Source organism: Populus nigra, chromosome 3, assembly GCF_951802175.1.
Source record: "Populus nigra chromosome 3, ddPopNigr1.1, whole genome shotgun sequence".
In the NCBI taxonomy this organism is placed as follows: domain Eukaryota; kingdom Viridiplantae; phylum Streptophyta; class Magnoliopsida; order Malpighiales; family Salicaceae; genus Populus; species Populus nigra.
The window spans coordinates 13,992,692-14,005,568 of record NC_084854.1 but is presented as its reverse complement, the minus strand read 5'-3'; the positions used below and the strand labels follow the sequence as shown (position 1 = coordinate 14,005,568).

General features: G+C 31.5%; 1 protein-coding gene across 7 annotated transcripts; it reads left to right on the top strand.

Moving 5' to 3' along the window:
• The first annotated feature begins 5,396 nt into the window (after positions 1-5,396).
• On the top strand, positions 5,397-10,820 carry LOC133688454 (probable acyl-[acyl-carrier-protein]--UDP-N-acetylglucosamine O-acyltransferase, mitochondrial). 7 transcript variants are annotated; one of them, XM_062107940.1, is made up of 11 exons: positions 5,400-5,782; positions 5,884-5,993; positions 6,142-6,266; positions 6,388-6,496; positions 7,295-7,387; positions 7,481-7,597; positions 7,697-7,780; positions 8,071-8,175; positions 9,954-10,040; positions 10,130-10,261; positions 10,489-10,820. In XM_062107940.1, exons 1-10 carry the CDS (start codon positions 5,638-5,640, stop codon positions 10,247-10,249), a joined length of 1,095 nt encoding a protein of 364 aa, XP_061963924.1. In that variant the 5' UTR covers positions 5,400-5,637; the 3' UTR covers positions 10,250-10,261; positions 10,489-10,820. The 7 variants fall into 7 exon arrangements, 6 of the variants coding, with proteins under 6 accessions (XP_061963925.1, XP_061963926.1, XP_061963924.1 ...); XM_062107939.1 differs by having other exon boundaries at positions 5,401-5,782; positions 10,522-10,820; XM_062107944.1 differs by having other exon boundaries at positions 5,642-5,782; positions 5,878-5,993; positions 6,152-6,266; positions 10,522-10,820.
• Positions 10,821-12,877: the final 2,057 nt, after the last annotated feature.

Below are 12,877 nucleotides of genomic sequence, written 5' to 3'. Positions count from 1 at the left end.
GATAAATTAATTATAAATTATGCATTACGAAGTACAAACACAATGTCAAGCAAACATAATTTTAAAATATAAAATATTTCTAAATAGTCAAGATTAAATAGAACTTTAACTTAAAGTTTTAAAGTAATTCAACTTAAACAAAATACCAAAATATTATGAAAGTAAAATGTTTTAACACAAAAGAAACATAAATCAAACATCATCTCCATCATTAACATAGAAATAAGGATCTTGATCTTGTGGTGGTATGTAGGGAAAGTCATCAACTAGACATTCTAATAGTTGATCATTTCCACCAAGCTCATTCTCTTCATCAAAACATGTCTCTTCATCCTCTAAAGTCAAAGTAGACAAAGGTGGTTCTATAGTCTCCCAACTTATATCATCTCCATTAAGAAGGCTAGGTTCTTCACAAATCCATTCATTCAATAAATCAATATTATCGAGGCTAATGGGATCTAAAACATCTTTTGTTTTGCTCAAATTCCTACAAAAAACAACATGAATATAAATCACATATATATTAGTGATAAATTTAATTTTAAATAATTAATATCATTCTTAATGAAAATAGTAATAATCATTTTCAATATTATTATTAATATGATAATATCAATATTTTACCTCTGTTGAATCCTCAAATTATAACGAACAAATACTAGATCACTCAATCTCTTGTGCTCTAGCCTATTGTGCCTTTTAGAATGAATGAATTCAAATATACTCCAATTTCTTTCACACCCAGTTACACTACAACATTGACTAAGAATTCAAATTGCAAACTTTTGAAGTTCTTGAGTATCATTGCCAAATTGCTCCCACCATGCAACTAGATAAGACAAAAGTTTAATAAATCAGATATTATAAATACAAAACAATATTATATTTTAAAAAAACAAAATGTTATTACCTGGATTTAACTTTTCTCTTTGACGAATAGCTAGGGGCATGCCAAAATCACCAGTTGCTTTCTTATACTTCTCAAGTTGGCCACTAATTACATCTTGAGTGTCACAATCAGGGACCAATCTAGTAATTGTGCTAAGCAAACCTCAAGTAACCTCTTTTTATTTTGAAAAAGAAGGCCTAAAATAGATTCCAGGATTAAGAAAACAACCTGCTGCAAGTAATGGACTATGAAGTTGCTTATCCCATCTAGCATCAATTACCCGAATATATGGTCCATACTGAGATACTCTATTTTTCAACCTTGTCTTGATGGCTTCTTTTGTTTTATCCATTGCCTCATATAAATAACCCATTGATGGTTTTTCTTCACTATCTGCTAACCAAAGAACTCGCACTAAAGGCTCACTAACTTTGACTATATGTTCACATCGAGGCCAAAAGTCTTTATCTTGTGAAATTATGGCAGTTATTTCCTTTCCAACTTTACTTTTACCATAACTTGATTCTACCCATTTCATGCAAGTAAACATTTGTCGAAGCTCTTTCTTAAACTTAAGTAAACATTGGATGCTTAAAAAATAGGTAGCAAACCTTGTAATACCAGGACCACATAGATCATTTCCATTAGTAAAGTCTTTCCTCATCAAAGCTAAAACTCATGCATGATTATATATAAATTTGGTTATGTTTCTTGCCTTCTTAATGGTTTTATCAATCATCGGAAAATATCTTGGATCAGAAATATTTTCTAACATCAAATCAATGCAATGGGCAGCACAAGGAGACCAAAAGAAAGTGTCATACCTTTGTTGTAAAGCCTTCCCAGCAGCCTTGAATGCAACCTCATTATCACTAACAAATTGGACAATATTTTCTTGCCCCACTTCTTTGACAACTTCATCAAACATTTCAAGCAATGTCTTTTTATCTTTTCGAAGACTCGAAGTGTCAACTGACTTCAAGAATATGGTACCTCTTGGAGAATAAGCAAGAAAATTTACAATTGGTACATTCCTTCTATTTGACCACTCATCTGCCATAATGGAGCATCTATAAAGTTTCCAATTAGCCTTGATTTCAAAGAGGTATTCATGGACATGATGAACTACATCTTTTAAAAGTGGTCCCCTTAAATCATGATATGATGGTCCTTTAAAACCAGGTCCCATTGATGCTATGACGTCTATCATTGGTTGATAATAGTATGATTTGGCACCATTAAATGGTACATTAACATCATACCACCATCTTGCCATGACCTTCCTTGCATTATGTTCCTTCTCTTTAGAAGCCATTGCACTTTTAATGCTAGGTTATGAACTTGGGGTAATTCGTGGAACGAATGAAGTCATCTTTTTTCTATTTGCCCTTGTGCCTTGCATTGTCAATCTCTTATTTGCTTTTGAACCGATATCACTTAAAGTAGGATTTGCACTACCACCCTCTTCGACTTCATCATTGGAAAGTGATTAAGAATTTTCAATATCAATTCTAAGTCTCTTTCTTTTATCTTTCTCCATTGTTAAGTCCTTTATCAACTGCTTCATTTGCCATTTCACATCTGGAGGAACCTTTTTACAAGCTTCAACTTGGCCCTTAATACCAGCAAGGTGATACTTCAGACGAGTAATACCACCACCATTGATCCTTTTGCTACAATAAACACATATACTTGAGTTCTTTGCACCAACAACCACTTGCCCATGAGCCCATATTGGATCATCTAATCTTGCTGGAGCTGAAGCCATAGAAGAAGCACCACTTGATGAGTTTTCAACCATGTAATTTGATCTAAAAAAAAATAAAACACAATTAATTTCAGCTATTACAGTTGGCTTCACAGTTCACACTTTAAATTTATTATTTGATACATTCGGTTTCATATAATAATTATGTATCCTTCCTTATAATTAATTATGGTTTGGTACATTTGGTTTCACAATTAGAATTTATGGTTAGATATTATAATTCTAAAAAAAACTATATAATCTGGTTATGGTCAAGTTACTTATATTTTACACATATACATATAATAATTACATAGAAATTAATACAACATAGCAGCAAACGTATATATACTTTCGGTTTCATATAATAATTATGTATCCTTCCTTATAATTAATCCGATCATGGTCAATCAAGTTACTTATATTGTTAACTACCAAACTTAGCAACCTAGCAATTAATCCAGTTATTTTGTTCTTTGTTTCTTGAATTCTAATCTTGACGTATGTAGTATAATTTATTCCTTTAAATGTAATATTCTTATCCAGGCTTAACTCTATTTAACTTTAATCTTGATGTATGCGGATTGCGGTATAAATAAAACAGATCATTAACTCTGTTTTATCAATTTCATTTACTTAAAGAGCTCTAACTTGATTTGTATACGCTTGTGCACATATCATCATCAAACATCAAAGCAACATTCAATTTTAGATAAAGCTTCAAAGTTCAAACTAGCTAGCCAAGCCCGGTGAAGCAATAAAATGATAAATACAATACAAAGTTACAAACCTAACAATAAGATTATATACAAAGAAAAAGATTGCATGCGTTTTCCATTTCAGAATATTAAATTAGATACAAAGAAAGACCAAATTAATACAAAATTTATGAGAAAGGCATTTGGTATTAACGTTCCAGCAGTGTAATAGAACTGAGTTCATGCGTTTTTCATTTCCCATTTGAACTTAAAGAGAGAAAAAAGATTGCACCTTTGCTCCGCAGAGACAATTATTCGAGAAGGAGCAAATGGCCACAATTAGTCCGGTATGAGTCTTTTGGTTTTGTGTGATATAATCTTTACGGGGAGGTTAAGAATTCTCCGAAATTCAATGATAATTCTTTGCCAGGTTCCAGGGGGGCTCCTTCTCTTTTTTGTCGATCGAGCTGCTTCGGCTAGGAAGTCAGGTTGCAGGAGCAGCAGTGCAGTATGCAAGAGCAAGACAGCAACAGAGAAGAAGGAAGATTGGAGGTGGAGTTCGTGAAAGACAAGATGCCGATTGTAATTGTTTTGGTTGGGAACTTGAGAGTTGAGTCTGCGAGGAAGAGAAATTAGGGATCTGGTTTTTAGTTTAGTTAGACTTCAGAGAAAAGGAGCATTTATACGTGGGTTGGTGGGTGTACTGTGTAGTTAATGAAAATGAACCGGGTTCAATTTTGAGTCCTTCTTTGACTCGGTGGCTTTAACCCGAAACGAAACACATTGAATCCGGTCGGAATTTGACCGGAAAATCCGGATCAGGCCGAGATTTTAAGCAAGGTGAAAATTGTTCCATTTTGTTTTATTTTTTGAATTGGTACGAGATGTTCCGGGCATTCCGGCCAAAACGGAACAGAATTGACAACTTTAGGTAAGACCATCTTTAGCAAGATTTTTGCAAATTAGCTTAAGCAATTTTATAACTTTTGACTGTCATAAATATATTTGATTAGAAATAATTTTTAACTTAAAATTACAAAATTGAGACAAGATTCTGAGTTAATAAAAAAATTGGATCTTTAACTTCTAATTTATGAATTCTGACTAGTACATAAATTGTGAGGTTTCTTAAAATATATAAACTCAGAAGAAATAGAAATTTAATTTTTTTTTTAAAAAGTTCTAATGATCCTATTAAATAATTTAGGGTTGTTTAGACTTTGTGTGAAGATTATGTTAACATTAAGTTTTTGTTCATGAGGTATAATTAATTTTTTAAAGTTGAATTGTTACAAATTATAAATCATTTAAACATCCAGTTTTTAATAGTAATTCATATGGACCATCGGTGAGAAATCTTTTAAATTATTTTTTAAAAGAAAGAGATCGTTATAACTTTGAGTGTTATATCTTTTTTTTTTGTATTTTAGATGTTTTTCTGTCGTGTTTTTTTTGTAATTTACATAGTTTTTCTTTATATATAAACACGAGATATAACATTCTATTTATAAAATGACACAATATCAATTTGTCTCTTGAATTATGTCACATTATTTCAAGATAATTTTAAAAATTTATTCAACTAAGGTTTTACTTGATTTTTCCAGGTCTAGAATTGTAATCTATTATATTAATTACATTTTAGTTCTTAATTTCTAAAATTTATTTTTAATTAAGGTGTTATTGATTAATTATCTCATTTTAATTTTTGACCAATAATTTTTTTGTATGAGACCTATTAGGTTTTTTTTAATATGTTGGTCCAAATATAAATTATAACTCTAAATAAAATAACATAAAATAATTTAATTTATTATTAATTCAATAAATTAATTGATTTATATTTAAAGATAAAATACAATATATTATTTTTAATTTTAATTATCATTCATTTATATTGTTAGTATTAGATATTATTATGCAAAAAAACAAATAATTCCCACAATTAATAAAATACAGGTATATTTTTGTGAGTTCAATTAATATAGAAAGCTGTTTGGAATTTTTGAAATTGAATTCAATTTAAAGATGAAATCAATTTATGTGTTTGAAAAGGGCATTGATTTGAATTCATAATCAATAGACAAAAAAACTGGGCAGGAATTGATTTATGAAAACACCAGGTCTGAGAACTCGATCGACTTCCATCAGGTACATCCAGTCTGCAAATTAAATGTGGTTTAAACATGAAGGGACTATTTAATTCATTGTCTAAAACTTGAGGAACTGATTTATAGCTTGAGGAGTGGCAGAATTACACTCATAATTTCCCTCCGAACGTATCCAGTTCATCATCGTCATCGATGGCGGCAGCTACAAATTCCATCCTCCTCAAACTCAAACCCAAAATAAAAATAAAAATCTGCAATCCACTTTTTGGCTATCCTCGCAGTAGCAGTAGTGCTTCAGCCTCTATCCCACACTTGTTCTCCACAACAACACTCCCATGTGATGCCTCTCTCTTTCTTCAATTTAATTAATAAATACTCTTACTCTACTGTTTGCAACAACTTAGTTGTATTCCTTTTGGTTTGTGATCGTAGAAGCAGATGCAGATGCTGATTCTGATTGTTCAAGCGAGATTAAAGCCACCACAGACGCAAACCCTAACTTCATTCACCCCTCCGCCGACGTCCACCCTAACGCTATCATTGGCCACGTAAACAATCTCATCAGTGAAGCATGCTGATAATTCTGCCACTGTTTTTTTTTTTTTTTGCTCTTATTTTAGTTCTACAAACAAATTATTATCATTGCTGCTGCTGCTGCTGCTATTATTATTATTCTCATTATTGTTATTTGTGTAGGGTGTTTCAGTTGGTCCATTTTGCACAATCGGGTCTTCAGTAAAGCTTGGAAATGGATGTCGATTATATCCTGGAAGCCATGTTTTCGGAAATACTGAGATTGGGGATCACTGTCTTTTGATGCCGTCAGTTCACTTCAACAATCACTGATTAATTACTGTTACTATGTGGATATACTGTTACTATGTGGATATATATATTATTTTTTTTCTGAAAAAAAGAAGCAATAAATTTTGTGTTAGGCAGTGGAGCTGTGGTTGGTGATCATCTTCCTGGACGTACAGTTTTGGGATGCAATAATGTTATCGGTCATCATGCTGTCATCGGTGTCAAATGCCAGGATTTGAAATACAAGGTTCATTTTCCTGCAATTTTTTTGATCTCATTTATCACCAAAATTATATTTGTGAAGCAATATTCATTATTTATGAAGCATTTTTTTAGACATTTAGTGATCTTCAACTTTTTTTATTTGGGGCTACTTTTTTTGTGTATACATCTATCTTTTGCATAGTAGTTATGATTATGGATATGCCTGTATATTACATTACATGTACAAACTATGATCTTATTTTTTATGTAGAAATACTCGTTGCTGGATAAAACTTTACTACAATGTTTATGTTATTATGAATGACCTTATCCTTTAGCTATTCTCTGTCTCCTTTGCTTGCTGATCAAAAAGCTGTCATACAACTCTGTCAATGCTGATTGTTATGGAAATTTTATGTCATGATTATTGTGTCTTGTTTCTTTTTAAGGAAAAAAGAAGAAGAAGCTCAATCACTTGGATTGATAAAGCAATTTTGTAATAATGAACTTTTGTATATTGGCATCTATGTATTATATATCCTATCTTTTTATTTGGCGTTTGATCTTGATAACTTTTGAGTTAGATTAGACTGCTACGGCACTGCTGTCTTATTCAGACAAAATTGCACATAAACATGAAGATATTGCCATATTTCTGTTCAATCTTCATCAACTTTTATTTGTCATAACTGTTATCATTTTTGTTCAATGTTGATTACCATGGATATACTTGCACATATATAGAAGCTCAAATTTGAATTTTAAATGGGCTTTCGCTGTTTTTTGAACAAGACAGTTAATTCTTCTTCTTTTTTTTTTTTATTTTTTTTTATGGATTTAGCCAGGGGATGAATGTTTTCTTCACATTGGAGACAATAACGAGATTAGAGAACATACTTCAATTCACCGATCTTCAAAATCAAGTGATAAAACGGTTCGGCAATGATGCTAGTAGTATTTTATGCAAAATGGTCATACTTATGTGAAGTTTAAATTGATCAAATTTTGACTAGTATTTTCTATGTAGGTTATTGGTGATAACAATCTTATCATGGGCTCCTGTCATATTGCTCATGACTGCAATATTGGCAACAATAACATTTTTGCTAACAATACTCTTCTAGCAGGCCATGTTGTTGTGGAAGTAAGTTCTTGTCTTTAGATATTATGGTCAGGGTTGATAGCCCCATTCTTTATAGTTATATCTTATATGTCATGCTTGATTCAAGTGCTGCACTTGTAGGATTACACTCACACTGCTGGAGCCATTGTTGTTCATCAATTTTGCCATATTGGTTCCTTTTCTTTTGTTGGTGGTGGATCTGTGGTATGATCTTTTCCTTTTATCTGGGTTTTAATTATCATTTTGTAAAGCCTTCTTGCGTGAAAGGGAACCGAACATGGATGTTGGTTGTCCAACATGGAAATGTAGCCAATGTCTGATCAATGATCTTGATACATATTAGTGTCTGAAACAGCCAAACAATGCTAAAATTCTGGTTTCCTTGATGCATAACCATGTCCTAGCTTCATGTAGTACCTGACCTGAGCATGCGTTTAGTAGTCTATAACCAGCACGGAATTTTGACGTTATTTACTTGTATCATATGCCTGAAGGTTTCACAAGATGTCCCAAAGTACACGATGGTGGTTGGAGAAAGAGCTGAGCTTCGCGGTTTGAATTTGGAAGGTCTTCGGCGTAATGGATTCACAGCCACAGAGGTTGGAATTTAATTGAACTATCATTTTGATGGATTTAATTAAGCTTACAGATAACCTACTTTTAATGTAAAAAATAGTTTCAAAATTTTTGGTGTGATTTACAAATTCCAATGCATTCTTGGATGTGGTTTACTTAACTGCAAATCTAACTCCAAACACAGCAATATGCACTTGTGTGTGCATGCACACACGCTCTGACACACTCATATTTTGCATAGATGGATGCTGTGGCAAATGTCTGATTTGAATTATGGTAGTTGTATGGTATACTTATAGCGTAACATATGAAGTTCTCTTTTGTGTAATTGTTATCGTGGTTGCTGCACTTCTCTGTAACAATTTTGGTGATCATCTGATCACCTCCATCCTTCTCCACTCTTCTGCCAATAATTATTGATGGCATGATTGAGTCTAAAACCATCAAAACATGCACCTTCATCCTGGTGGGTAACACATAAAACTTATGTCTCAACAACTTTGTCAGCCATTTTTGGGTGAACAACGAAATTTCAGTTCCAAAGCTGTTGCATCTATTTGCATCTTTTGTTTCCCAACACCTCACTTCACTCCCATTTTTATACCAATCACCATTTACATCCAGCATCCACGCACTTCTTGTCCATTTCATTAATGATCACTTAACTTTTCAGCTACCAACTTACACTGAATGCTTTTGATAGCAGGACTGATTCTGCGTCCATCTAAACAAGGTGCAATCATGTGACTACCAATTCATTCATTCATTCATTTTTTTGGTTGCTTTTACTTATTCATTCATTCATTCATCCATTCATCATCATCATCATCATCATCATCATCATCATCATTATTTTTTTGGGGGGAGGGGGGTGTTGTTCTAGATACCATTGTTTTCTTTTACAAATTTATCTGTCTCTAATAAAGCTTGACTCTCTCTCTCTCTTTTTTTCATTCTTTAGTATATAATTTCTGGCTCCTTTCATTCTTGAAACTCCCTGTGAACCTTTCTAACATAGTGTTGTCGATAATTTTTATTTATTAATGTTGTGATTTGCTGCTACAAATTTCACCTCATTTCCTGCAACCTTCTGCAATGGTGTAAATTGTTTAATAATTGGGCAAAGTATTAATCTTCTCATTTCCTTCAATCCTTCTATTTCATTCTCTAAGAATAGAGTGAGTGCGTTGGCCAATATTGTATGGTTGGACACCTAGCTCCCATGCCATATTTATGCTATTATATAAAAAAGTTAATCAAATTGGCTTATATATACTTCATGGGTCCATTGGCATCCAAGAAGTATAAATTGTGGTACTAAGGAGAGCTCTCATCTCTTATTAAACTTATGCATGCCTCTTGTTGTTTGAGGATGTGTCAGGCTTTCATTTGAAATCTTTTCACATTTAAACTGTTTGGGAACGTGGTGCAAACCGTGTTCTCAAAAAATTCAAATATTTTTTTTTTGCTAAAATTTAATATGGTTTGTACGTTTTGGATCGTTTTGATGTGCTGATGTCAAAAATGATTTTTAAAAAATGAAAAACATCATTAGCATGCATTGCGGCACGGAAAATTATTTGAAAAGCAACCACTACCACACTGCCAAACACATTCAAAATTCTTAACCATTTAAGATATAGATTTGGTGAATTCTGCTTTTCTGAATAATGAACCTTATATTTCTAATATTTTTCACCGACATCTTTACCTGCTTAATATTTTGAATTAATCTCTACGCCCCCTTTCCTTTTTCTGTCACATAAATGATTAAATTGTATATTTTTGGTCAATGATCTAGATTAAAAGTTTGAGAACAGCTTACAGAAACATATTCATGCCTGTTGATTCTAATTCTACAAGTTTTGAAGAACGCATTACCAAAGTGGTATTACCCCTCTCTCTCTCTCCTGCATATGCAAAGCACACATGAGATATTTAATTTTAATACTTAATTAAAGAAAATGAATTGTACAGGAAGAGGACAAAGAACTGGGTAAGATAACTGCTGTGTGTACCATGATACAGTCTCTTCGTGATTCTTTTGCTCAAAATCGCCGTGGAATATGCAAGTTCAGATATTTCAGTGGCTCTTGAAGCCTTTCTTTTGTGAGTTTCTACCCTCTTTTTTCCATTGGAAAGGATTTTTCTCTCCATGAAATATGCTTTCTTTGTAAAAAAAAAAAGGAGTGAATATCACACTATCCATGTCTTTGCCGACATGGACCAGAATGAGTTACATAGCAAACAGTCTAAACACTGCAATGTCCTCTCGGTATTCAAGTTACTAAAATATTAAGGTCTTTTAATGTAGCATCACACTTTTATTTTTGCAGAATATGAATTGTTAGGACATCTTACCTTTGCAGATTAACTACTGTTGTACTCTCAAGCCGGTAAAGACTTGATTTTAGTATGAAAACAGAGAACCGTGCCGAGCTTCTTGAGGTATAGATTGTTACATGGACTTAATTTTTAGGAGTCTTGAAAGATAGCTGTAGATTTTAAATGTACCAAGGAGAAGGTGCAGGCTCAGAATATTAGGCAGAATACACTAAAGAATTTTGTGTATTTTTTGAAGGAAACATGTTTGTGATTTATTTGCACCACGAGGTATTCTGATCATATTGAGTTGTTAAGACTATGAAGTTATGCATTATTTGAAGAAGCTCACTGATTCTTCCTGGTTAATAGAGAAAAATTGCTGTTCCATGCTTTCTGTGCCTTTATGGATCGAATGGTATGATGGTACAAATTTAGGGATTTTACAAGAGAAATTCTATTTTATAGATCGTATGGTCTGGTTAATAGATGAAATTCGTATAGATCGTGCCTTCGATCGGTCATAGAGTGACATATAATGACTGATCGAATTCATATTGAAATATATTATGGCATCGTGGAATTTCCCTGGGTTTATATGCAAAACAATTGGGTTAGACTTGCATGTGATTAATTTGAGTGGTTGTTGGGGTCCCTTGTGTGCATTTGACCCTTTTAATGACCTTGCTCATCCTTCACCCGTTTTTCACGCAAATTAACTATAGTTAATTGATATTGATATTTTTTTTTTTGGTTAAAAGGGATTTTGAATTTGAATAATTGTTTTAAGGTGGAGTTATTATAAATCACAAGCCGTTCAAGTGTCCAGTCTCCAATGATAATCTACATGAACCACTAATAAAAAATTCCCTACATTCTTTCAGGAGAGGGGTTGCTATATTTTATAATATTAGTTTTTTATTTGGTGTTTTAGGTATTTTTATACTGTGCTTTACTCACTAGAAAATATAAAACATAACTTTCTATTTATAGAAAAATTTAAAAACTTTATAAATAAAAAATATCAATTTTCTCCTTAAATAATATTACATATATTATTTTAGGATAATTTTAGAAATTTATTCAATCAAGTTTTTACTTAATTTTTTTTAGATCTAGAATTATAATCCCTATATTAATTACATTTTAGTTTTTAATTTCTAAATTTTATTTACAATCAAGTTATACTTGAATAATCATTCAATTTTAATTTCAATTGCTAGATATTAGCTTCTTTAATAAGTTGTTTTAAATATAAATCATAATCTTAAATAAAATAGGATTAAATAAATCAAATAATTTTTTTTTATCAATTCAATAATTGATTGATTTATTTTTGAAAATCAAATACAATATTTAGCAACATGTCATGATTCCTCAAATATTAAGAAAGTCATAAGTGGTTCGATTTAATCTTCCAGTGACTAATTTCTTAGTGTAATTATTACCTTTTTATCATGAATGTCTTGATTTAGACATTATAGCATGAAGTATTTCTACTTTGTTAAATCATATTAGTTTTCAACATTATAGTTATTGATTCTTTGAATAAGATTTTGAAACTCTTTTTAAAACTTATTACATTTTGGCCAAAAATTTCACAATCAATACTATTTGAGAACAAATGAAACAATTTTTTTTAATTCATCTAGGGTCACGAATCCTATCTTGATTACTCAAATACCTTCATATAATTTATGATATATTTAATATCTGTCCGTTTGCTACATTTGATTAGGACAATACGTGGTCATGATCAAAGCATAACATTCCTTATCTAAGACAACTTAGTAATCTTAAATCTAAGGATCACTTACATAACTGTCAAGTGAGCCTTTTCATTAACATATGTGATATCTTCATATGCAATTCTCATGTGAGTCATTTCAGTGCACTCGTCATCTGACTAGCACCTACATATTAATTCCAAGTATCTTTCACATCTTAGTTTATGAGATTAATTGCTTCTTTTCATAAAGAAAGGAATATAATATGTACCGGTCTCAACAATTCTAATTAATATCTAGTCTTAATAGAACATTGATCAGAAACATTTAAGAACAATGCTTTGATGGAATATGAATCTCATAATTATAACAACTTTATAATTTCCTTTACAAAATATTTTTGTTGAATGGACTTTATCTTTACTCTAGATTCATTAATTAAATATTAGATTCACCAATCAAATATAAATGAATATTAAAGATAATGAAAGCTTTTTTTTTAATACTAAATATGTTTTACATGAATAGAATCAGTGCTACGTGTAACCAACCAAGTGACTGCATAACATATTCATTAACAACTGCTTCTTTTCACAAAAAAAAAAAAAAACACATAGGTCATAAAGTTTAACCATAATTCAAACCATTATTTTGTTTATAATATCCAAAGAATAAA

Coding starts and splice junctions, on each gene's coding strand:
- LOC133688454 (XM_062107940.1), top strand. CDS start 5,638: ATGGCGGCAGCTACAAATTCCATCCTCCTCAAACTCAAACCCAAAATA. Junction 6,267..6,387: donor GATCACTGTCTTTTGATGCC/GTCAGTTCACTT, acceptor TGTGTTAGGCAG/TGGAGCTGTGGTTGGTGATC. Junction 6,497..7,294: donor GCCAGGATTTGAAATACAAG/GTTCATTTTCCT, acceptor TTATGGATTTAG/CCAGGGGATGAATGTTTTCT.